This window comes from Entelurus aequoreus, linkage group LG08 (genome assembly GCF_033978785.1).
Source record: "Entelurus aequoreus isolate RoL-2023_Sb linkage group LG08, RoL_Eaeq_v1.1, whole genome shotgun sequence".
NCBI classification, from domain to species: Eukaryota; Metazoa; Chordata; class Actinopteri; order Syngnathiformes; family Syngnathidae; genus Entelurus; species Entelurus aequoreus.
In genome coordinates, this window is record NC_084738.1 from 28,905,009 (window position 1) to 28,932,360 (window position 27,352).

Here is a 27,352-nt window from a genome sequence, read left to right on the forward strand (position 1 = left end):
GGGCCGTGGGCAGGTCTGATAACGGCGGCGGCGTCTCTGTGGAGAGCTCGTCGCACGGGCTGCTGTTGGAGGTCTCCGTGCAGGCGGCTCCTTTGTTGGTGGGAATGAGGTCTGATAAGCAGGGCACCAAAAAAAATACAATAATCACCCGTGGAGAATAAGGGGAAAGGGGTTGGAGGGGGGGGGGGGGGGGGGGGGGGGTTGATGTGGCAGTGGCGCAAGACAAAGGCTGTTAAATTTAACTGGCAAGGGCATAAAGCCTCACACCGACTCTGATTGATTTCCTCCCCAACTCAGGGATGTTGAGCCAGTTACGACTCTTAGACCTACACACTTTCTTTATCACTGCGTCTGCGTCTGTGTCCTCGGTCCAAATCAAACCAACCCCTTTTCTCTGCCACTGTGGGGACAGCATATTAGGTACTCTTTGCAACTATAATATTGCTCACCAGAGATGTTTTGATCAGAGTGTTAAGCTGATACCGAGCATCTATGACGGGGATCTTCCGAAACCGATCACTTGTATTAATTGTGATATTTTCAAATTATTTATGATGAGTGCAATTGACAGTTTAACAATATCAACACAATATTTAAACTAGTTCCTTATACTCTTTTATTAAATATAATTGTTAGAGCAAAACAAAGCCAATAGTACACAATAACTAAACAAAAAGCAAACACTACTATCTACAACTCATTTAAATGATTTGTTTTTTGCCCTCAAAGTCTAGGGAATTATGCTCCTGGCTTGCTCCCAGTGTATAACATGTTTAGCCTCTTCCTCCAATGATAATGATAATGATAATGGTACATGATAATAATACTATAGGGCTGTCTTGATCCAACTTTTATCCCTCGATACGGTCATGATCAATCAATCAATCAATCAATGTTTATTTATATAGCCCTAAATCACAAGTGTCTCAAAGGGCTGTACAAGTCACAACGACATCCTCGGTACAGAGCCCACATACGGGCAAGGAAAAACTCACCCCAGTGGGACGTCGGTGAATGACTATGAGAAACCTTGGAGAGGACCGCATATGTGGGTAACCCCCCCCCTCTAGGGGAGACCGAAAGCAACGGATGTCGAGTGGGTCTGACATAACATTGTGAAAGTCCAGTCCACAGTGGATCCAACACATCAGCGGGAGTCCAGTCCACAGCGGGGCCAACAGGAAACCATCCCGAGCGGAGACGGGTCAGCAGCGCAGAGATGTCCCCAACCGATGCACAGGCTAGTGGTCCACCCGGGGTCCCGGCTCTGGACAGCCAGCACTTCATCCATGGCCACCGGACCTATGCAACTCCCCCTCGCAAGGGACAGGGGAGAAGAGGAGAGAAGAAAAGAAACGGCAGATCACTGGTCTAAAAAGGGGGGGGGTCTATTTAAAGGCTAGATTATACAAATGAGTTTTAAGATGGGACTTAAATGCTTCTACTGAGGTAGCATCTCTAACTGTTACCAGAGTACTGGAGCCCGAATAGAAAACGCTCTATAGCCCGCAGACTTTTTTTTGGCTCTGGGAATCACTAATAAGCCGGAGTTCTTTGAACGCAGATTTCTTGCCGGGACATATGGTGCAATACAATTGGCGAGATAGGCTGGAGCTAAACCGTGTAGTATTTTATACGTAAGTAGTAAAACCTTAAAGTCGCATCTTAAGTGCACAGGAAGCCAGTGCAGGTGAGCCAGTATAGGCGTAATATGATCAAACTTTCTTGTTTTTGATGATATTGGAGCCTTGACTATTGACCCATACCAATATAACTTATTGTTATTTATTTATTATTTTGTACTGTGGAATGTTAAAAAGGCTTGGTCAAGTGAAATTACTAAGAGAGCAATGGTTGGTATGAAAAACACTAACCTAATGACATACTTTTGGTAATTGTTTTTTAATGACATCTAGTGGCCATGTCTTTTGCCATGTCAAAAGACAGCTTCAACAAAACTAGTCTTATATTTAAAAATAGAAACATCTCAATTGAAACCAAACTCAGTCCTCAAAACGTATGTATGGTTTGTCATACTTTACGGTTGTGAATGCTGGACTTTAAACAATCAACAACTGAGAAAATTAGAGGCAACTGAAATGTGGTTCTTCAGAAAAATACTCTGCATATCATGAACTGAAAAGAAAAGTAATGAAGAGGTATTGGCAAAGGCTAAAACAAGAAGATATGTAATTGCAACGATTCGAAATAGGCAGCTGAAATTCCTCGGACATATCATTAGAAAAGATAGCTTAGAAAAACTGATGGTAACAGAAAAACTAGTCGGAAAGAAAGCTCCAGGTCGACAACGAACAACATATATCAACTGCCTAAGAAATTTTATTGGAAATATCAATAATGGTAAATGGTAAATGGGTTATACTTGTATAGCACTTTTTTTTCTACCTCCAAGGTACTCAAAGCGCTTTGACACTATTTCCACATTCACACACATTCACACTTGCATGGCGGGAGCTGCCATGCAAGTCGCTAACCACGACCCTTCAGGAGCAAGGGTGAAGTGTCTTGCTGAAGGACACAACGGACGTGACGAGGTTGGTAGAATGTGGGGATTGAACCAGGAACCCTCAGGTTGCTGGCACAGCCATTTTCCGATTTTTCCAGAGATGTTTAATCGGATTCAAGTCAAGGACATTTACAGAGTTGTCCTAAAGCCATTCCTTTGATATCTTGGCTGTGTGCTTTGGGTCCCTTGTTCTGCTGAAAGATCAACCATCGCCCCAGTATGAGCTCAATTGCGCTCTGGAGCAGATTTTAATCCAGGATGTCTCTGTACATTGCTGCATCTATCCTGACTAGTCTCCCAGTTCCTGCCACATGAAGCTGTCACCACCATGCTTCACTGTAGGGATGGTATTGGCCTGGTGATGAGTGGTGCCTGGTTTCCTCCAAACATGATGCCTGGCATTCACGCCAAAGAGTTCAATCTTTGTCTCATCAGACCAGAGAATTTTCTTTGTCATGTCACTTTTAACTAAAAAATGGCTTCCGTCTGGAAACTATACCATACAGTCCTGATTGGTAGTTTGCTTGAGAGATGCTTGTCCTTCTGAAAGGTTCTCCTCTCCACAGAGGAATGCTGTAGCTCTGACAGAGTGACCATTCTTGGTCACCTCTGTAGTGGATTGTCCGAAGCTTAAACAGCAACAAAAGTGAGTTTAGTACAAAAGGTTTATTTACCCATAGTCAAAAGTGCAAAGTCTGATTGAGCTGCCCATGCAGACAAACAAACGTTCTCCAGAGGACACCAGAATCAAGCAATCTCTCTCAGTCCTTGTCACTTGACCATTTTATCTATTTCCCCATGCCCCAAGGTCCCGTTGTTTTTGACATGTTTGTTTTGCAACATCCTTGAATCCCTTAGTCATGCTTAGACAATCAAAACATTTTGTAGAATGGTCAGAGCGACTCCATATTCAACTTTGTCCTACATCTGGTCCTTCAATAGTATAGAATAGAAGAGAAATGAAACAAGCAGACATTCTTGATAGACACGAAATATAGCTCAAAGGTCAGAAATTCTACTACACCTCCCTAACTTGAGCTCTTCTCCCCCAATTGCTAAGTTTAAAAGACAGACCAGCTCTAGGAAGAGTGCTTTGGGTTCCAAACTTCTTCCATTTACGGATAATGGAGGCCACTGTGCTCATTGGGACCATCAAGAAAGCAGATCTTTTTTTGTACCCTTCCCCAGATTTCTGCTTCGATAACATCCTATATTGGAGGTGTACAAACAATTCATTTGACTTCATTCTTGGATTCTGCGCTGCCTTACACTGTCAAGTGTGGGACTTTATATATAGACAGGTGTGTGTCTTTCCAAATCATGTCCAACATACTTAATTTACCACAGGTGGACTCCGATTAAGCTATTTGAACATTTAAAGAATGATCAGTGGAAACAGGATGCCCCTGAGCTTTCTTTTGAGCTTCATGTACATGTGATTTCTTAGTGATTTCATTTTTAATACATTTGCAAACATAAAAAAAACAAAACACTTTCACATTGTCATTATTGTGTGTAGAATTTTGAGGACAAAAATTAAGTTATTCCATTTTGGAACAAGGCTGTAACATAGCAAAATTTTGAAAAAATGAAGCACTGTGAATACTTTTCCGGATGCTCTGTTAATAACTGGGGGGACCAAAACTAAATACAGTGTCAACCAGAGGTGATCGCGTTTATGATTGGCATTAAAAGGCATTAATTGCCAATGGCGATCACATAATTATTCACGAAAATTGTCATATCCCTAAGGCTCACCCATGGTGTAAAAACTGCACTACATACAGTAAAAGAATCAAATACTGCTGCCTAATATTGTAACTGTTTTGCTTACTCCTCGAGTAGACTTGTGCATTTTGGATCTGAATGACTCATTTAGTATTGCATCTCAGCTCTCCTTTGTATTTCAATCGATTGCTATTTCAGTCTGTCATGGAGTTCATTTTTATTTTCACAGGTCTTCAGGTAACACATCATTCCACACATTCAACATCTGCCGTTACACCAACAGCTTAATGTTACAAATAGAGTCTGAAATCAATCTGATTTGGTCTCTAATGGATTTGCAGTAAGAATATTAGGCAGGGAAAACATATAAATCACCTTTTCCACCAAATACTACGCCCACAGCCTCTTTATTATTAGCCTTTATTGGTTATGTGATAGCTGTGTGTGTCTATTTGTGCAGGGAGAATGAGGTCCTGAAGGTCCAGTTGAAGAAGTATGTGGGGGCGGTGCAGATGCTGAAGAGAGAGGGGAGCCAGGGCAATGACGGTAAAACACACATGCGCGCGCACACACACAGACGCACTGTGTCCCAGTTCATATTTTGCTCTAACAGAGTTCCTTTTGCAAAATCCAGATCAGTTCAGATTTACTTCTTAAAGGTTCTGTTGTCCAACTTGTCTTTTAATGGTGTGAGGCCTTAACAAACACTGTGAGCATCTTTTTTCGGAGTGGATGTGTTGACTTTGTTTGCTAACGCTGAGAGGGATGGAAGTGGTGCTCTGTGTTAATACAAGTGAGATAAGCCCCTACTGTTTCAGAGGCAAATAAAATAAGAACAAGGCAGATTATAGAGGGACATATAATGGCTAATTGAGGGAGCTGTTGTCTCTGACAGCCCAAGGGGATCATTTGTTTGTCTTGCAGGTACAAGTAGGTAAGGAAAAAAGTAAAATTCTGTGTGTGTGTGTATATATACTGTATATATATATATATATATATATATATATATATATATATATATATATATATATATATATATATATATATACATATATATATACACACACACACACACAGTCGTGGTCAAAAGTTGTGAAGGACATAATGTCATGGCTGTCTTGAGTTTCCAATAATTTCTACAACTCTTATTTTTTTGTGATAGAGGGATTGGAGCACATACTTGTTGGTCACAAAAAACATTCTTGAAGTTTGGTTCCTTTATAATTTATTATGGGTCTACTGAAAATGTGACCAAATCTGCTGGGTCAAAAGTATACATACAGCAATGTTAATATTTGGTTACATGTCCCTTGGCAAGTTTACTGCAATAAGGCGCTTTTGGTAGCCATCCACAAGCTTCTGGTTGAATTTTTGAGCACTCCTCTTGACAAAATTGGTGCAGTTCAGCTAAATTTGTTGGTTTTCAAACATTGACTTGTTTCTTCAGCATTGTCTACACGTTTAAGTCAGGACTTTGGGAAGGCCATTCTAAAACCTTAATTCTAGCCTAATTTAGCCATTCCTTTACCACTTTTGACGTGTGTTTGGGGTCAATGTCCTGTTGGAACACCCAACTGCGCGCAAGACCCAAACTCCTGGCTGATGATTTTAGATTGTCCTGAAGAATTTGGAGGTAATCCTCCTTTTTCATTGTCCCATTTACTCTCTGTAAAGCACCAGTTCCATTGGCAGCAAAACAGGCGCAGAGCATAATACTACCACAATGCTTGACGGTAGGAATGTTGTTCCTAGTATTAAAGGCCTCACCTTTTCTCCTCCAAACAGTTTAATATCAAAACAAAAATGTGTGTATTTAACATGTTCCATATCGTAATATGTGAACACCTGAAGGAAAGTGAAGAGACACATTTTATTTTTGATGCTATATGATGCCATCAGCAGCCGAGTTATCGTGACGTCTACTCAACTGTAAGCCAGCTGTGTGTATTTGCTGCTTCTATGGCACTCATAATAGGCCTGTGCGATATAGCTTAAAAATAAAATCCCACATTTTTTTTGATTTCCGATTTTTTCCGATTTTGTTCTCACTACTTTTTAAAAACAACATTGAATACAAATGACAGAGATAATTCAAAACAAGTTTTTCTTTTATTTAATCAAAAACTAGAAGTTTGAAATGACACTGCTTACACGGCATCTTACTCTTGGCAAACATTTGTATATTGTTGTTCTTTTTAGACCAGATATAAATTATACTTTTTATGGAATCATTTTCAAATAATTAAATTAAGAGCTTCCCTTGGTGTAAATTATCCCACCATAGTAAGGTGATTTTTAGCCCGTTTTTGTTGTTGTTGCGTCTTGTTCACCTCGTAAAAAGTTGCAATTCCCGCACTCGGCTGGAGGCTTCGGTTTCAGATGCAGGAATAAGTTTGTTGTGCTGATGCCTTTTTGAAACAAACTTTGCAGCGTGCAGTCACTTGTTCCACGCCTATTGCCGCAAAACTAAAGTACTGAAAACACTTTTCTTTTCTTGGTAACAAATGTCTTGCTTTCGTCAGCGTTAGCATTAGCCATGATTTGCTATGTGAGCCGCTATGGAAGTAATAGGACAGCGCAAGCTGCGGAAGCTTCTGAGGGGCAAAAAGTATGCTGGACCAAGAAGAGAAAAAAATCAATTTTTAAATAGTCTGCAACAAAAGACTTGAATATGTCAATAAAATTGATATATCGCCATGGTCTAACTCTTAAACAAATTATAATGTAGGCATGCATCGTAACTCCGTTTAACAACACACATACATACCGTATTTTTCGGACTATAAGTCGCAGTTTTTTTCATAGTTTGGCCTGGGGTGCGACTTATACTCAGGAGCGACTTATGTGTGAAATTATTAACACATTACCGTAAAATATAAAATAATATTATTTAGCTCATTCACGTAAGACACTAGACATATAAGATTTCATGGGATTTAGCGATTAGGAGTGACAGATTGTTTGGTAAACGTATAGCATGTTCTATATGTTATAGTTATTGAATGACTCTTACCATAATATGTTACGTTAACATACCAGGCACGTTCTCAGTTGGTTATTTATGCGTCATATAACGTACACTTATTCAGCCTGTTGTTCACTAGTCTTTTTTTTTTAAAATTGCCTTTCAAATGTCTATTCTTGGTGTTGGGTTTTATCAAATAAATTTCCCCAAAAAATGCGACTTATACTCCAGTGCGACTTATATAGGTTTTTTTCCTTCTTTATTATGCATTTTCGGCCGGTGCTACTTATACTCCGGAGCGATTTATACTCCGAAAAATACGGTACATGCTTAGCCAGAGGCGTAGCAAAACAATAGTTTTTAAGTTTCCCTGTGTAATTTAGTCGTCCTCGCCATTTCTGGGTACTAAATGGCTGTCAAAGTGTACCAAATTGTCGCAATACCTACTCAGACATCTTTTGTCCAGGTGTGATGCATGATTTATGATCTAGAATACACTTCCAGGGAGCAAAGAAGCGAGGAAACACCTTGCTTGTCGATCATGTCAAAAGTGTACATACAGTAGGCTTGTGATCACAGCACCGCTATAAATACTTCGTCTGCGTTAGCGCCTATAATAACAATATCACTAATACTTGGTTAATAGTCAAATCATGAAATGTAAATGGAGAATTGTTGGAAGTTTTTGAAAGGTTGTTTATTGATTGATTATATGAGCGAAATAGACGACCTCCTATTTGCTTCGCTGTAAGCGGACTTTTATTTCCGTTTCTTTTCAAGTTATAAATAAATAAATGATAAATGGGTTATACTTGTATAGCGCTTTTCTACCTTCTAGGTACTCAAAGCGCTTTGACAGTATTTCCACATTCACCCATTCACACACACATTCACACACTGATGGCGGGAGCTGCCATGCAAGGCGCTAACCAGCAGCCATTAGGAGCAAGGGTGAAGTGCCTTGCCCAAGGACACAACGGACGTGACTAGGATGGTAGAAGGTGGGGATTGAACCCCAGTAACCAGCAACCCTCTGATTGCTGGCACGGCCACTCTACCAACTTCGCCACGCCGCCCCCCCTTATAATGCATTTTAAAAAAAATCCTCCGTTGTCATGTCTTTCATAATGGTTTTGAACGATAACCAAAATTGTGCAATTCACTTCTCCAGGTTGGAGTTGGACACATACTGTAGCTAACAAACAAGTTATATAAAGAAGACAATCTTACTACTGTATTAGCACAGAAAAAAGTGCTGAGGCATGATGGAACAGCGTGTACACATGATGCCCCTTCACATTTCTGAATGCCCCCTCATATATGCCCGCCAGGAGGCATAGGACGTGAGGCTCAACAATTCTGATTGGCCAACAGGTCTGTCACTCAAATAGTGGTGACGGCGGAGAAAAAAGAACCTTGATTCTTGCGGTTGGGTAATCGCACTAATTACAACCTCGATGTCGGTTCAATGTCGATTAATCGTGCAGCCCTTGGCTACGTGATGATAGAACATATTTGAGCCGTAAGTCTGTTTGCTCTGATAGTACGGTTTGTTTGGTCCAGTGTGACACCGTCCAGCCCAGCATGACCAAGAAACAAGGCCAAGTGGAGGCAAATGTGAGTGTTGTGCAATGTTAGAGACACATTCTTTCAGAACTTTTTATTTGAATTCTGAATATTGCTGTCAAACGATTACATTTAAATCTGATTAATTACAATTTCACATTTGGATTTTTCGCAGTAAACTGCATAATTTAAATTAACTTAAAAAAAACAACCCGTTTTGCAATTTTACTGTCAGAATGTAATACAGCAGCATTTTAAAAAATTGTTTTATTTGAATGCACCTTTCACGGTTAAGGTAAACGAGCATGTGTGGTGAAAATAAATTAAGCTATTAATCTGCTTTATGATTAATCGCTTGATTAAGCGTTAAATTTGACAGCTCTGATTTTGAATTGTTTCAGGGACATAAAACTATTGTGGCTTACCATGAATTGATTAACGTGGACCCTGACTTAAACAAGTTGAAAAACTTATTCGGGCGTTACCATTTAGTGGTCAATTGTACGGAATATGTACTGTACGGTGCAATCTACTAATAAAAGTTTCAATCAATCAAAAAAACTGTAAAAAATGAAGAAACATAAACAAGATGAGTGCGTAAGTCACCCAGTTATAATTTTGCCTTGTAAAATGCAAGCACAAATCCCTTGACAGTGACAAATGACATTCAATTTTTTTTTTTTTTTAAAAGGCATGATTCTTGTGTTTCTCTCACATATTGAGGCGAAGGAGTCAAGCTTGGTGACAAATCACATTAGTTAAGTTGGGCCGTCGTGGCTTGGTTGGTAGAGCGGCCGTGCCAGCAACTTGAGGGTTCCAGGTTCGATCCCCGCTTCCGGCATCCTAATCACTGCTGTTGTGTCCTTGGGCAAGACACTTCCCCCACCTGCTCCCAGTGGTTTAAATGTAACTTAGATAATGGGGTTCACTATGTAAAGCGCTTTGAGTCACTCGAGAAAAGCGCTACATAAAATATATTTCACTTCACTTCACTTAAGCAGTCTAAAGGTTGGGCAGCCTTTGCTTTTATTGGTGTCATGTTTAAAACCTAACAGCAACTTCACATTTCATGTTTGCTTCCTGGCAGTTAGAGCAACACCTGACATCTGATTAGAGGCCAAGAGGCTGACACATACAGGAAGTCACCCAATCAGACTTTCACTTCACCGCATTTGTTATTCTGCCCTTTTGTTTGTTTGTGGCATTCTCGTGTTGTTTCTTTCCCTCATTTCATCCCGTCTTCAATTGTACCGTGCCACTTATTTTTCATCTGTCCTTCCTCCCTCCTCGCTCTCTCCCGACGAGGCGGAGCAATTTCCTCTCCGCGGCGGCATCTAAATGATTTCATCCTCCCTTGCCTGTGTCTTCTCCCGCTAATGATGTGCCTCATTCTCTCCTACTTTTGATGTTGACTACCAGAGTTACGCTGGTTCTAAGAGGAGGTATGAGCGTGGTGTTTTGGGGAAGGGGTGGGGGTGGTTGAATTGAAGCGACAGAACAATGCCTGTTTTTTATGTGCTGTCAGCATGCCTCTTTGTGATCAGAGCCCCTCTGTCTAATGATAACGCTGTGGACGTGATCTCTCAAATGCTCCTTAGGCGTCGTCAGCAGCACTGACATCCAACTAAAGATGTTTCTCTTCTACCTCTCCTGTGACGGACTGATAGTTAATTGTTTCCTGCAGGATGCCTTAGCAGGCGTTCCCCCATTCCTCTTTGTACTAAAGAAATAGTCGCTTTGAATGAATGTAGATAAATATGCATGCATTTCACACCTCACATGTCACATTTGCACAAATCTTGTGCGTAACACAACTTAAAAACATACATCTGCACATTGTTTTGCATTTGTGTGGCTCCTCATGGTCAAAAACCAGTGGGCGTGTAGTCTAACAGTGATGGTCGTATAGGGCTCGAAAGGGCACGTGATTACCGGATAGCCCTTTTTGCTGGATGTAGGTTTTGTTTACATGGCTGTGTTGTACCTGTCGTAATTTGAACGAGAGCAACGAACTTGATTCAAATGGATCGTGCAAAATAAAAATATCAAGGGACCGCACCTAAACAAATTGTATCCTATTCCAAAGGCTCGCTGCCTCGAAAAAATAAGTCAAATTGGTGGACTTGATCAAAAGATTTGAGTTAAGCCAAACTTGTGTATATGTTGTCAACAGAGTCAGATTTCAGAATGCAAAGTCTGTTAAGGTTCATTTTCTTCTATTCAAATTGCACATAATCTAGGTCATAAGCAGCTTTCCCTGTAAAACTAAGCCCATTATTGTCTCAGGGCATTCAATTGATCATAACTGGACTGTTTGGTTTGTCTTAAAGACGTTTCGCCTCTCATCCGAGTGGCTTCATCACTTCATTCTCATAGACTTAATATGGTCAACTCTACTCTTAGACTTAAAATGTTCAGATCTGGTCTAGCGGCTGGTGCCAAAACCCCAAATATAAGTCTAATACTAGATCTGACCAATCTAAGTCTATGAGCATGAACTGATGAACTCTACTCAGATGAGAGGCAAAACATCTTCTAAGAAAAACCAAACAGTCCAGTTGTGATCGATCAAATGCCCTGAGATTACAATGACCTGGATGAATGAGAACTTTCATAGACAAGCCCATTATTGCTTTTAAATTCTTTGATTACTGCGCTCCTTCGAAAAAAAATTGAATTCATTTTTGTGCTTACCCAAGACTAAAAGTAAACATGCTTTTTTCCAAAATACTGTACGTTGTTTGTCCCTCGCAGCTAGCTGCTTGGCTAACGCTTACATCCTACCAAATGCCATGTGTGAAACTGAATAAAACATGTTTTAATTCAAACTTACCAGTCTAAAAATGTCGTGAACACAGCAACATGTACCAGGTGATGGCGTTGAAAGTAATGTTTGATCGTCTCACGGCTACTTTTTTTCAGGCTATTTGCCGTCTTCAAACAGACGGCAAATAGCCCTAATTAAAGTTAGAGTTAAGTTAAAGTACCAATGATTGTCACACACACACACTAGATGTGGCGAAATTATTCTCTGCATTTGACCCATCACCCTTGATCACCCCCTGGGAAATGAGGGGAGCAGTGAGCAGCAGTGGTAATGTACTAAATTATACTATAAGCTGCTACTTCTTTACCTACTCTTTGAACCCTGTGGCTTATAGACTTATTAGATTTTTCTTCGCTGACGGCCATAGTAAAATAGTTTTCAGAAACAAAACCAAGCTAAAACACTGAGAAGATGTTTTATTGTTTGTGCTGTGGCACATTTTTTTGGACGAGTCCGCTCACTACAGGTGCTGCAGTGTCCTTTAATTTAGTGCTTTTAACCAGGAGTAGAGTGTCATTCAGTCTTCTATCTGTCCGTAGCATTCATAGCATTTCTACTTGTATGGATTCTTCATTCATAACTCCAAGCTACGTTTGTAAGTTTTACAGTATAACTAAACCATCCCATGTATGATGTCTGTAGGAGTGTTTTCATGCGTATTTGTACATGCTATCTGTGACGCTTGGGTCGTGGTACAAATCAAACACTTACTGTACAAAATCTTCTCTCCCTGGGATGCCGACTGTTAAGATGTTGATATATTCCTGTTTAGATGAAGAATGACTCTAGTGACGACTCAAATTTCTCAAATATCTTAAATGTAACCGGAAAAGACCTCCGCCATGTCCTGTCTTCCACAATGATGCACTGAACAAAGTTATCGAACATCTGCCATGCTAAGCCGAATGTGGGGGCCGACATGCCCCCCACATTGGCTGCACCGCCAGACACAATATAGCTGCGCTGCGAGGCACAACGTGGTGTTTGTGATCGGATAACCCCCAAAATCTACTCACTTGTGCTATAAGACATTTCCTAAAACTTTTACCAAAATCTATCCATAACTTTTGGAGCGATGTTGCTAACTAGCTAATAAACAAATCAAACCCCAGTGGAGGTAATGCAAAGACTGTGTAATTAAACGTAGTGCAAAATAACGTGTGAGGGCTCAAAACAATTATAATCAGAATCTTAATTCTTGGCTGAGTAGTAACGGTATAGCCTTTGTCTCCGACGTAGTCTCTTGACCTGATGTGAGGGCAGTGTTTGCAAAAGTGTAACTGTGTGTCTTGAGATAGAACACTGTTGTCTGAAGTCAATTGGCTCAATGATACAAGGTCAACACTGTGATAAAGGGTATTGATTGGTTAAGAAAAACATTAGTTTTCACCCAGAACCTGCAGTGTCTCACCCCTGGGGAATCTTTCTGTCTTCCAGGTAATAATGCTTTTATTTTTGCTGAGAAGCTTAAATGGCTGCCTGGTTGACCGTTTTCTGTTTGAATGAGGGATTTACCCAGGAGGTCGATTCTCTGTAGAGATAGTCCTTGCATTGGGTAAACAGGTCCTTCGCTTACTAAGATGACAGTCTGCCTTAAATTGGCCTGTAGGGGTGTAGATTAAAAAGATTGGCCTGCCAGTTCTGGGCCAAGGTTCCAGAGTTATAAACCTGTTTATAGCTAGCGAGGCTCTCACAAGAATCTAGGGGAGATCAATGGGAGGTTAAAGGTTACTAATTCCCTTTTCTCCATTTTCGGTTTAAGATCCATGCGATGTCATGTGGCCCACTATTACTGTAATTGTATGTTCTTGTGGAAACAATGAAGTGATCTAAGATCATGCTTTACACCTGACATCCCTTTCAATCAGTGGATTGTTCCACAAGAAGTTAGTTTTGGGGACTCAATAAAGCAGGTTTGCTATTAGAACGTTAATATCAACATATGATATCCTCAACAAAAAATAAACAAAAAAGCTAAAACCATTTTACTTTAATCTGTGACTCAGTAAAGATATACTGTGCATTCAGGACTGAATGGTTGAAGGTGGGAGAATTGCTTCACACCAAATATAAATCTTTCCAAACCAACATTAATTGGAATTTGGACTTGAATAATGCTCTGTGCTTCCTAAACACTGCTAAATTACTTGAACAAGGCATCAAACCATTAAAGTGGGTGTTACAAAGTTTTCACCATGCACTGCGTACTGTTTTTCTTTCTTTTTGTATTTTATACAGGCCGTGTTTTGATTTAGTAACTAATGTGGATGAATAAGTCTATAATAAAGCCTCTCAACCTTTAATTTAACGCATTAAAATCAATGAATCAAATTAATTACCTTAATCTGTTCCACTGTGAAAATTGCGTAACTCTAAATGCAATACATGTTTTAAATATACAATAATTTTGACATATAAATGTAAAAAAAATACGTTTTAGCTTTAATATTAGTGTTAAAACATAAGGGTGTGCAAAAGTATGCATACATGAGACCAAGGGCAGTCAAAATTAACGCGCTAATGCGAATTCATCCATCATTATAAATCTAATTAAAATAATAACGCTGTTAAAGTGGACTGCAATTTTGGGGGAATTTTTCCTATCTTTCACAATCCTTTTGTAAGACAAGCACACATATGTTTTCTCTTTTTAATGCATTCTAAACAGTAAAGAAATGTGAGCAAAAGTTTACTTCCAATGAAGCCTTTGAGAGTCACTCTATAAAGCGCCTAAAAAGCATCCAAAAACTTCTGTACATTTTTTATATACACACTGTAAGTATACAGTATATGTAATGTAGTAACATGTACATTCGTAATAACATGTCATATTTACTTATTTTGAATATATTAAGCATCCGGCAGCGCAATAATTTAAAAGATGCATCACAACGTTCACTTTTTCCTTCAACTACAACACTGACTACAACTCATGCTAACAAACATAATAAATCAAACACTTACTGTACAAAGTCAGCTCTCCCTGGGATGCCGACTGTTAAGATGTTGATATATTCCTGTTTAGATGAAGACTGATTCGAGAAGAGTTAAAAAAAAAAAGGTGGGTGCAAACCAGCGTCTTTCTCGCAATCTTTGGGTCTAAATTAGCTTTCAAAGTTGACCAACTTTTCAGTTTATGTCCACATAATTTTACTATCAAGGTGAGAGGCATGATTTATAATCAATAATAAACTTTCACGAGCTCAGAGGCGAGAAAGCAGCTCACCAGCTGATGTCAATACAGCAGCACAAAAAAGTTACCTCTCTCTGATCAATGCGCTGCTAAATGTAGGTCCTCAACGTTAGCGCTTACAATAACAATATTGCTAATACTTGGTTAATATTCAGGTCAAATGTATACATACAAATAAACGGAATAGACGCAATTATGTTATAGCTCCCATTAGTTCCATTGTAAGCTGACTTTTATTTATGAGTTAGAATGCATTAAAAAAAACAAAAAAAACATTTGTGTTGTTGTCTCTCATAATGATTATGAACGACAGGCAAATACTAGGGATGTCCGATAATGGCTTTTTTGCCCATATCCGATATTCCGATATTGTCCAACTCTTAATTACCGATACCGATATCAACCGATACCGATATATATAGTCGTTGAATTAACACATTATTATGCCTAATTTTGTTGTGATGCCCCGCTGGATGCATTAAACAATGTAATATGATTTTTGAAAATAAATCAACTATAGCGGTTGATTTAAGGACATAATTCACCACACCTGTTTACTTGACTTTGTCCTCATTATTCACTGCCATTGTTATATTGTGCACTTAACAATGTTGTTGTTGTTTACATTCATACATGCAGTTAGGAGTGAGTAATTCAGTGCAGCACCTTTAAGTGGCCGTCAGGAAATTCTCCCAAAGGTGGGGGTTTGTTGTTCCCGCCATTTTGGAGGGTTTGTGACGTAAGCGTTCATTCATTCTGGTTGTTGGAGGAATAAACGACGCACACGTTTTTGTGTGTCAAACGATACTTCAAGTTGTCTTGCTTTCACGCTACAAGCGCAACACAGGTGACCCTGACGCTTCACTGAACGGATTCAGTGAATATTATCGACCATGACGGCGAATGCGGTTTCTCTAAAACTGCCCGAGTTCTGGGAAACTTCCGCGACTGCATGGTTTGCCCAAGCCAAGGCACAGTTTGCCCTGCGTGGTATCACCGAGGACGACACTAAGTTTTATTATGTCGTGTCCTCCTTCGGGAGCGCGACGGCGACCAGAGTGGTTAGCGTCCTTACGCAACCACCGGAGAGGAATAGGAAAGTCACGTTGAAGGCTCCCCTCTTAAAGCATACTTGCCAACCCTCCCGGTTTTACCGGGAGACTCCCGGTATTCAGCGCCTCTCCCGATAACCTCCCGGCAGAAATTTTCTCCCGACAAACTCCCGGTATTCAGCCGGAGCTGGAGGCCACGCCCCCTCCAGCTCCATGCGGACCTGAGTGGGGACAGCCTGTTCTCACGTCCGCTTTCCCACAATATAAGCATCTTGCCTGCCCAATGACGTCATAACATCTACGGCTTTTAGAGAGTAGAGTGCACAACTGCGCACACAACAAGGAGACGAAGCAGAAGAACGAGGAAGTTACAGACATGGCGACGCCGTCGACGAGCAAGATAAAGAAATAAGCTTGCAAGTTCCAAAACGAATGGAAACAAGAATTTCAGTTCATCCAGGACAGTTCGAAGGGGAAGGTGTATGTTGCTTGTACATTTTGTAGAACAGACTTCTCCATTGAACTTGGTGGCCGAAATGATATACTCATTCATGAACGGAGAGCGAAGCACATGGCGGCGGCAGCGCAGCACACAGCCCAGTATTATGGGCAACCTCGCAAAATGTATTATATATATAATAAAATAAATAATATATATATATATATATATATATATATATATATATATATATATATATATATATATATATATATATATATATATATATATATATATATATATACAGTATATAGCTAGAATTCACTGAAAGTCAAGAATTTTATACATTATATATATATATATATATATATATATATATATATATATATATATATATATATATATATATATATATATATATATATATATATGAAATACTTGAGTTGGTGAATTCTAGCTGTAAATATACTCCCCTCTTAACCACGCCCTTAACCACGCCCCCGCCCCAACCACGCCCCCCACCCCCAACCAAGCCCCCCTCCCAACCCCCACCCCCCACCTCCCGGTATCGGAGGTCTCAAGGTTGGCAAGTATGTCTTAAAGGCATTTCAACTTTCCGACGCGGAGCGAGCTAGCCGCATTTTTTCGTTGCTGGGGCTTGGCGATTGCAAGCCCTCTGAACTAATGGACAAAATGATATTTTGATTTTAGAATCAGTACTACAGCATATATATCTGGTATCAATATTTCAGTATCGATCTGCACATCACTAGTGTCAGCATTGTCACAGTCAGTACACAACACGTAAGAGAAGGATGGATCAATCAATACATTGGTGGTGTTGATACCAAGAGTAATATCAGTATATGACCGATACGAGAGCGGTTCGATCAATATTTTATTTTTTCAAAATAATTTTGTTGTTGTCTTCGTTAATATTTAGGGAATAATTCCCTGGACACAGGAGGACTTTGAGGGCAAAAACCAAGAATTTACATCAGTAGTAGATCGTAGTTTTTGACCTTTAGTTATTGTGTACTATTGACTTTGTTTTGATAAAACAATTGTATGGAATAAAAGACAATAAGGAACTACTTTAAATATTGTGTGGATATTGATTGACTGTCAATAGAACTCACCCAGTTAATAGGATAGGATACATTTTGTTCATCCCACCAAGTAAAAAACAACAAAAAACATAAAATGAGCAATAACTAATATATACTGTGCATGCATGATTGCACTATGCATAGACAAACAGCAAAAAAAAACAAAAACACAATTTCAACACGCACATACTGTAAACTGCAGTTCTCTACGCTATTTTCTGCTAGGGTGGTTGGGCGCATGGCCAGAGACTGGATTAGACCCAGCGTGTGATCGGTTTTGTTATTGGTTTCAGCCGATCTTACTTATGGATGATATGTATCGAATTCGGCAGCGTAAAACCCTGATCGTAACATCCTTACTTTTTGTTAAAGGCTTTTTCCGTTAGTTTACACCGTAAGCATAGTAAAAAAGCAGTCACTTATGCATGGGAGCAATATGAAGCTTACTCTTTTGACTCTAGTTAGGTACATAAAATACACAATTCTTAACATTTGTTTTTTACGTGCCCCGCTTCCTTGTTTGGTTCTCATCAAGAGCAAACATGTACTGAGGCTGACCTGTGCTTTGCCTGTCACGGCTTACATGTTTAATTTGAGCATAAATAATTCCACTGTGGACAGGAGCTTATTCATTTCTAATAAGGAAATGGATTATACGGCTGTTAAAAAGCCAATAAGGTTACTTTCTGGCCCTTGGACCCTTTTCCTCATCCTGACAGCCCACAGTCTAATGACTGAATGAGAGGCATTTATCACTGCTGCCTGTCCTAATAGGCGTGTTTAACTTATTCATTACATGCACAGCCCCGCATTTATTGTCCCTCGGCATGCTCAGCTGTGCCCTTGTATGTGCCCAGGAGAGGTCAAGCATTCTGCTTTAACGTAACAGTCGTGTATCTGCGTGTGTGTAAATGATGTTGTTGTTTTGCACACTGAGCCCTCTGTGAATATGAATTAATAAGTGAAGGTGTTTGCCTGTTAATTAAAATCTAATACCTTTATATTGCTTTTGGAGGCTGTCGGGATCTATTCATGACTTTCACTCGTGTTGGGGGGTTAATGTTAGAAAAGCAGGTCACAGTGGAGCGAGGGGAGTCATTATTGAACAAATGTGTGTAGGCATGCGTCTTTGCAGGGTAAAAGTGCACGTGTCTACGGTTCAATGGGATTTGGCAGGCTATTTTGTTGTGTCACTAAGGTGTTCATGGTGTCTAAATTAAACTGCATTGGTGTCAGTTGGTGGTTTGCAAACTGTCTTTATGTTAAAAAGTTATTTCAGTCCCAGTGGGCTGATTTGAAAACATAAAGGATGAGTCATTGAGCTTGATTGTGTCCCAATAGCAGGTGTCAAGCCAACAGATTGTGCCTGTTTACCAGCTCAAAGGTGTGAGTGCCGTTCATTTAGTCCCTAAGAATCAATGTGACAGACACTGGCTATTTATTAGGTGACATGTTGTGTTGTACATGTCAAAGATTGGCTGCCGGGTGGTCATCACCTCAATGTTGTGGATGCCACAGGAGTGTGTGATACATTTCATCACCTGTCTTAGACTGACGGGGATCATGATGATCAACGTTTTATTAGCCCGCTGAATGCCGGAACACACTGACAGCCATCACGTCGACATGACAAATTTGGAAATCGTGTGGTGAGGAGGGAAGAGATGTCCCAATGTCCCATCTTGGCATTTTTTAAGGGTGTACTTAGTTTAGTACACTCATTCTGTGCTTAGGCCTACTTAACACCTTAAAGGGCCCCTCTAATGCTGACTTTTTTCAAAGTTCTGGACCTAAAAATTAGGGATCGACCGATTATCGGCCCTATCGACACCGTAATTTGGCATTTTCAGTCAGCCAATTTTTTTCCTTTTACAACTACAACAGAAATACATAAGCAGATGTCATATATACACATATGACACCAGTATTTATTATTTAAAAAAATGTGATGGGTCGAGACTAAAATAGTATTAATAACCAGTGCTTCTTTCTGCTAAGCGTTGCTGTTGTGCTCAGACGTAGATAAATCCCTCTCTTTCTCTGATCACCGACAGCACGTCTTATCTGCTGACAAGAACTATCAGAACTTACATTTTTTGCCGGCAATTCCTTGTTTTGTCCTTCATTCATAGTGTTACTTCTGTCCTTTTTTCTTTTCTTCTTCCACTTGTTTATGTGTTTTTGCTACTGCAGCAATCGCAGGCCAAGCCTTCGTCCCCAACAATCGCAGTGTAGTGTGCATGGGCTCATTAAAAGGAGCGCGGCAAGTTTTTTGTTAATCAAATAACGCGACAGAGACGGATCGGTATGAAGATGATACAAAATAAATCTCTGCGAAAAATCCACATTTTTGTGTAAATTGACAAAGACGAGAGTTTTATAATACGTAAATAAGAGCATTTCTGTAACATTGAGGAATAAATGATCATCCAGCTTTAAAAATGTCTCACCTATAAGCTACATCTAGGATCTCAGAATCAGTTTTAATCAAATGTATAAAACTAAAACATAAAACATTGATGTAATTTGTGTTAAAAATTGAGAACAGCAAGTGAATATATGTGTTAATAATTGCTATGAAGTGGAAAAGGGGTAGGATTAAAGGGGAACTGCACTTTTTAATTTTTATTTTACCTATCGTTCACAATCATTGTGAGGTTTTTTTCTTTTGCATTCTAACATGTAAAAATCAGCTCGTTTAAGGTAGCTAATGCAGCTATTGGGAGCAATCAATTCTACCGCTAAATCATTTTAAAAATGGATTTAAAAACCGTCACCAATACTTTATTTACGTTCCGTAACCTGTATAATAACCAAGCTGTAGTGACATTGTTATTGTAAGAATGAACACTGAGGAACTCTCTTTCTAGCGTAGCAACACATCGGCGTGCTTCGGTATTATCCGTGAAAGGTAACTACGGCAAAAGATAAATTAGCTTCTACGTCAGCACAAACACGTTTGAGTTTGTAATACACAACACAATGCGATAAGACACCAATCTGTACTACCTGAAAAACATGAACAATCATATTACAGTATCTGTAAAGTATTAGTGCATATTTCATGTTTTGTTTGTACACAGCTGGCTGGACAGCGTATGCTGCCTGTCATGATACACACATGACGTGCTGCGTGTATTATGAACAATATTAAAGGCCTACTGAAACCCACTACTACCGACCACACAGTCTGATAGTTTATATATCAATGATGAAATCTTAACATTGCAACACAGGCCAATACGGCCGGGTTAACTTATAAAGTGCAATTTTAAATTTCCCGCTAAACTTCCGGTTGGAAATGTCTATGTATGATGACGTATGCGTGTGACGTCACGACGGCAACGGACGTATTCGTACCCAATGTGTCACCATACAAACTGCTCTGTTTTCATCAAACAATTCCACAGTATTCTGGACATCTGTGTTGGTGAATATTTTGCAATTTGTTTAATGAACAATGGAGATTGCAAAGAAGAAAGTTGTAGGTGGGATCGGTGTATTAGCGGCTTGCTGTAGCAACACAACAAAGAGGACTTACTTGGATAGCAGACATCTGTGATCGGGTGAAGTCCTTCGTCGCGCTGTCGATCGCTGGAACGCAGGTGAGCACGGGTGTTGATGAGCAGATGAGGGCTGGCTGGAGTAGGTGGAGCGCTAATGTTTTTATCATAGCTCTGTGAGGTCAAGTTGCTAAGTTAGCTTCAGCGTCGTTAGCAACAGCATTGTTAAGCTTTGCCAGGCTGAGAATTATTAACCGTGTAGTTACATGTCCATGGTTTAATAGTATTGTTGATCTTCTGTCTATCCTTCCAGTCAGGGATTTATTTATTTTGTTTCTATCTGCATTTGAGCCAGATGCTATCACGTTAGCTCAGTAGCTAAAGAGCTTCGCTGATGTATTGTCGTGGAGATAAAAGTCACTGTGAATGTCCATTTCGCGTTCTTGACTCTCATTTTCAAGAGCATATAGTATCCGAGGTGGTTTAAAATACAAATCCGTGATTCACAATAGAAAAAGGAGAGTGTGTGGAATCCAATGAGACCTTGTACCTAAGTTACGGTCAGAGCGAAAAAAGATACACCCTGCACTGCCTCTCTAGTTCTTCACTCTATCATTCCTCATCCACGAATCTTTCATCCTCGCTCAAATTAATGGGGTAATCGTCACTTTCTCGGTCCAAATCTCTCTCGCTCCATTGTAAACAACGGGGAATTGTGAGGAATTCTTCCTCCTGTGACGTCACGCTACTTCCGGTATAGGCAAGGCTTTTTTTAATCAGCGACCAAAAGTTGCGAACTTTATCGTCGTTGTTCTATACTAAATCCTTCCAGCAAAAATATGGCAATATCGCGAAATGATCAAGTATGACACATAGAATGGATCTGCTATCCCCGTTTAAATAAAAACATTTCATTTCAGTAGGCCTTTAAAGTGACTCACTCGATGGACAGTTGTCTGTTTGGTCCAGCAGGCCAGGGACATTTTTTCGGGTTTATTTTGGGTAAGCACGCCATTTATGTCAAAATGCTGAGACCCAGGACACGTTGGGAAGACTATGTCTCCCGGCTGGCCTGGGAACACCTCGGGATCCCCCGGGAAGAGCTGGACGAAGTGACTGGGGACAGGAAAGTCTGGGCTTCCCTGCTTAGGCTGCTGCCCCCGCGACCTGACCTCAGATAAGCAGAAGAAGATGGATGGATGGATACTTTTTACTTTATTTATACTAACACTTTATTGTTTTTTAAGAGAAATGTGCATTTCCAGCAGCTTTACAAGGGTGGGAACACACAGGGGCATTCAAGGTAAAAAAATGTCATAAGTTTAAGAAAATACCCATGACAGGCAGACACTGAAGATATGTAAACACAGGATAAGGTGTCTATATATTATCATATTTGTAAATATTTTTTACTCATAATGTTAACCATATCAGTTTTAAAGTAGACGTGCACCAAGGCAACAAAAACAAAAACCTTTTTTCGCCGGGTAGTATCTTCATACTTGCCAACCCTCCCGTGTTTAGCGGGAGAATCCCGATATTCAGCGCCTCTCCCGACAACCTCCCGACAGAGATTTTCTCCCGACAAACTCCCGGTATTCAGCCGGCGCTGGAGGCCACGCCCCCCCCCCCAAAAAAGTCTGCCGCAGCTGCGATTGGACCTGACCAGCCTCCGGGTACAAGTACTGGAGTACCAATTGCTTGCCAGGGAAGATCTTCCCCAGGAAGCAAGGATTGACCGGTTTTGGGCCATGCTAGGGAGAGATGGAAGATTCCACACTCTCGTGCATTTGATGAAAGCACTTTTGTGCGTGCCACACAGCAATGCATCATCAGAGAGGGTGTTCAGCATGGTTAGAAAAATAGTGACAGAGAATAGACAGAGGATGGACAATTCAACCCTTAACAAAGAATTGTACTTTCAAGTACAACAATGAGTAGATGAGTGTTGTGTGTGTGTGTGTATATGTGTAAATAAATGAACACTAAAATTCAAGTATTTCTTTTATTTATATATATAATAAAATAAATATATATATATACAGTGTATATATTTATATATATATATATAGCTAGAATTCACTGAAAGTCAAGTATTTATATATACAGTATATATATGTATATATATATATATATATATATATATATATATATATATATATATATATATATATATATATATATATATGAAATACTTGAGTTGGTGAATTCTAGCTGTAAATATACTCTCCTCTTAACCACGCCCCCAACCCCGCCCCCCGCCCCAACCACGCCCCCCACCCCTGACCAAGGGCCCCCACCCCCCGATATTGGAGGTCTCAAGGTCGGCAAGTATGAGTATCTTCAACCTGCATGAGGTTGGCCCCCCACCCCTCACAAAATTTGAAAAAAATAGTCTTGTTCGTTTGTGCTGGGTTTGTGCCGAGTTATTAAAGATGATTTTATAGGTCAATCAAAGTTCAGCCAGCCCCCGCATTTGTCCAAATTAAACCAAAATAGTCTCATTTGTTTATGCTACATTTGTGAAGGTTTGTGCCGTTTATATTATTGATTGTGCTGTTTTTGTTTTTAAGATATTCTTTCAAATCGAACCGTATACACTATGTACATGGATCATGTCTACTGTAGTTATTACTAGTGCTACTTTTCTCAAAGGGTTTTACTAGTGTAGTAACTAGGGGTGCCCATTTTTCTCTCTCCCAATCTGTACTTTCCAGCCACTCAGGCAAATCATATAGTTGATGTAGATGCCCATATTTGCTGCACAGATTTACTTTAGATAAGAGAAGTGTTGGATACTTCTTTTGTTGCCTTATTTGTAATTGATTTTATTACATAGTTGAGTAGAAATGTATCAGAGCTGTTTATGGAGGAATGTAGTTAATCATAGAACTGTCATCCAATGTTATTAAAAAAGTATAGATTTTGAATCGAGAATCATTTTGAATCGAATCGTTACCCCCTAGAATTGAGTCAATTCAAATCTTTCTGTGCCCAAAGGTTAACAGCCTCAGTAGTAGCAGTGATTTAAGTCAAGAGCGAGCCGCTACAGATTTGATGAGATGCAGAGGGAAGCCCTCAGGTGATGTAGATGGAGATTCACCTCCGAAGTTGCCTCTTGGTATTTTTGAATTTGCACATCTACACACGCATATACACACTGTACACACGCATATATAAATGCCTTTAGGTCATTACTGTACCTGGCACTCAAAGTCACCACAAGCTCATTCTCATCACATTGCAGCCATGTAAGTTTTACATGCATACATAAATGTGCTGCAGGAGAACATATTAAGGCAGAATAGGACATACACTTTTATCGAGGGAGGGATGAAATCTACTCCCGTTTCACTGTCCTGCCGGCCCCTCCAGCCAGCGCTGGATGAGGTGTGGTGCATTGGCAGGACCCAGGCAGGCAGTTCATTTCCTGCATGACTGGCTGCGCTGATGATAACACTTCCCCTCAGCCAGGCGGTGGGAGCATTAAACACATCATGTTTGTCAGGTGGAGGATGTCAGGGACTGAGGGTTAGCTTGTTAGACTGGATTTTGTTGTACTTATACACATGTTGTGTTCCGATGAAGCGTTAAAGTCAGGCGTGTCCAGGCATATACTGAAACTTAAAGTATTTACTGGTCAAAATTAGTAAAATGCATGATTAAATATTACAAAATTTGCATGTTTTATTCCGATATATTAGCATATTGATTTACATTGAATTTTAGCATTTTTTCAACGCTTAAAATCTTTTAACAACTTCTGATCTATCTGTTGATTTAAACGTTTTATTATTATGTTTTTTTTTAGATTTTATGGCCTTTTTTAGTCAAAAATAAAATAAAAAATATAGTGGTAAAATGCTAAATATGCAATATTTCTCAAAATAAACTACCGTATGGATAATGTGAGGTTGGGTATGTAGTATTTGAGGTTGGGTAATTGTAGCCTTGACTAGGTCAATAATTCATTACAACATTTCAGTTCAGTTTCAGTTTATTTCGAACATGCATACGATACAATGTAATGCATCACACAGTTCCAGTTGTTTCATTACAGCACGTCCGAAAAGGAGTAGGAAGAAGCAGAGCTTATTTAATCCTACCCCTTTTCATACCATAGCAATTTTATCCAATTTCCTTGTTCTCTGTAACCGAACAGTGAACAAATAAATAATATACCATAGTAAACATACAAATATTGAATACATAAATAATCTTTGTCTCAATAAAAAACAAAAAACAAACAAAAAACAAAACAAAAAAAACATAGATTTTAATATAGTCGACAAGTGGACAACATATATATATATATTTTTTACAGTACTTACTGAGCTAAAATGAGAAAAGCAGGCAGAACTTGCTTGAGTTTGAGTATGCCATGTAACTTTAATAATAATTGTCAATCCTTTTCAGTGGTTTAATGGCAGTTTGACTTAGTTTATGCTCATCAAAGCTCTGAGATTTATGCTCATGGTTTTCTGGCGCCATCTGGTGGTTATGAGGTGCATGTAAATCAAAACATACATATTTGTTTCATTTGACAAAAATGAGTATAATTTGGTTTTCATGGAAAAAGCATAGTCATGCTGCCCGAGTGCAGCTGGGATAGGCTCCATCACCCTCCGCGAACCTGAGAGGGACAAGCTGTAGTAAATGGATGGATGGATATATAAGGATTACAACACTTTTAATGGGAGTCAATTGGGCTGAAAGAGGTCTTAAGAGAAAGTGTGTATGTTTTGTTTATATTCTATTCTAACAATATTGCATTAAAAAACCCCAATGAAATTATTTTTATTTTTTTAAATAACTTGTGGAAAAACTCCATGGCAAAATTTCACATCGCTAACCTTCACACTGAACAATCATATCACATAAGGAACACACGATGACTAAAGATATTTGTGCTGCTTTCATAGTTTTACCAGCAATGTTTACATGTCCTCCCTCTGCTGTTACATTTATATGAATATAATAAGTGATATAAAACATAGATGGATGTTTTTAACAATTGTGAAAGAACAATCATTTAAGGCTAATGTTAACCATTTCTTGTAGCTTACTGGTTAACACAATTCATCATTGTGCTTCATTGTAACATCTGAGAATACATGGCTAGAAATAAGAAGAATACACTTACATTAGCATAGCATTAATAGACTACACAGTCTGTACTTTGATGCAGATACCTGTTTTCTTGCTGCTGTCAATCTCCTATTGAACATTTGGCCAACAAATAAATACAGAAGACCCTCATTCTCGTTGATCCTTCTATCAGTTTCCTGCAAATACAATTTTCTTGTGAAAACCCAACTGCCACAAACCGAGTCAGATAGAGCCAAGCTGGTACTGTCAATTAGGAATGATTCAGCTTGTGTTTTGAGAGTTGCTTTTTTGCTATGTTTTTGTTTTTGTATAACATAGTGCTTGATGATTGGATTCCATAACTGTCCTACACACTCTGTTATTGTCTTTATCTATTAACTGAAAAAAATATGCCAGCAAATTATTTATCTCCAGTGATTGCAAAGCATTTTTGGGAAACACGCCATCATAGTTTTGCATTCTCTACCTTTGGGAGAGATGTTAGTGGATAGTGAACTTGTAAAAAGTGCCAAAAAATAATATATTGTCACCTCCTCAAATGTAATGTGAAAGAATTGTGATGGCTCCATTTAGTACAGGGTTCTCAGACTCAACTAACCTGGGGGCTGCCGAATGTAGCGTCTGGGGAAGGCTGGGTCATGCCTAAGATATATTTCAGAGTCACAATTAATGTGTTCATAAATGCCATCAGCAGCTATAACTAAGATGAATCATAGTAGGCCTTAGTTATTAGAACTGTATCACCTTTCTTTCTATCCTTTCCTGCTCCAGCCTGGCTGCGCCAAACGCTAAACATATCTATTTATTAAAGTCAAATACAAGTAAGGCAACAAGAGAAATAACTCACACTTCTCTATTGTAAAGTAAATCTGTACAGCAAATATGGGCATCTTCATGAACAATATGATTTGCCTGAGTGGCTAGACAGGACATGTTAAAGATCAAAAAAGAAAACAAAAAACCCAAAACAAAATGATATCACCTATCCATGTAAATATAATATTGGGACATTGTTCAGTTCTCCTGCAGTTTCGTAAGTCAGAGGCACATTAACTTGCCTTAGGGAAGTAGATTGATTGATTGATTGATTTAAACTTTTATTAGTAGATTGCACAGTACAGTACATATTCCGTACAATTGACCACTAAATGGTAACACCCGAAAAAGTTGTTCAACTTGTTTAAGTCGGGGTCCACTTAAATTGATTCATGGTACAGATATATACTATCATCATAATACAGTCGTCACACAAGATAATCATCAGAGTATATACATTTAATTATTTACATTATTTACAATCCGGGGTGTGGGATGTGGAGGGGGGGGGGGGGGGG

The 27,352-nt window shown here is 39.4% G+C and overlaps 1 protein-coding gene across 1 annotated transcript in view; it reads left to right on the forward strand.

Annotated features, from left to right (window-relative positions):
- The window catches only part of snx29 (sorting nexin 29), a 344,206-nt gene that overhangs the window by 88,841 nt on the left and 228,013 nt on the right, over positions 1-27,352 (forward strand). The window contains exon 14 of the mRNA XM_062056216.1: positions 4,716-4,801. Coding sequence (XP_061912200.1) covers positions 4,716-4,801 — 86 coding nt within the window. The remainder of the gene's footprint in view (positions 1-4,715; positions 4,802-27,352) is intronic.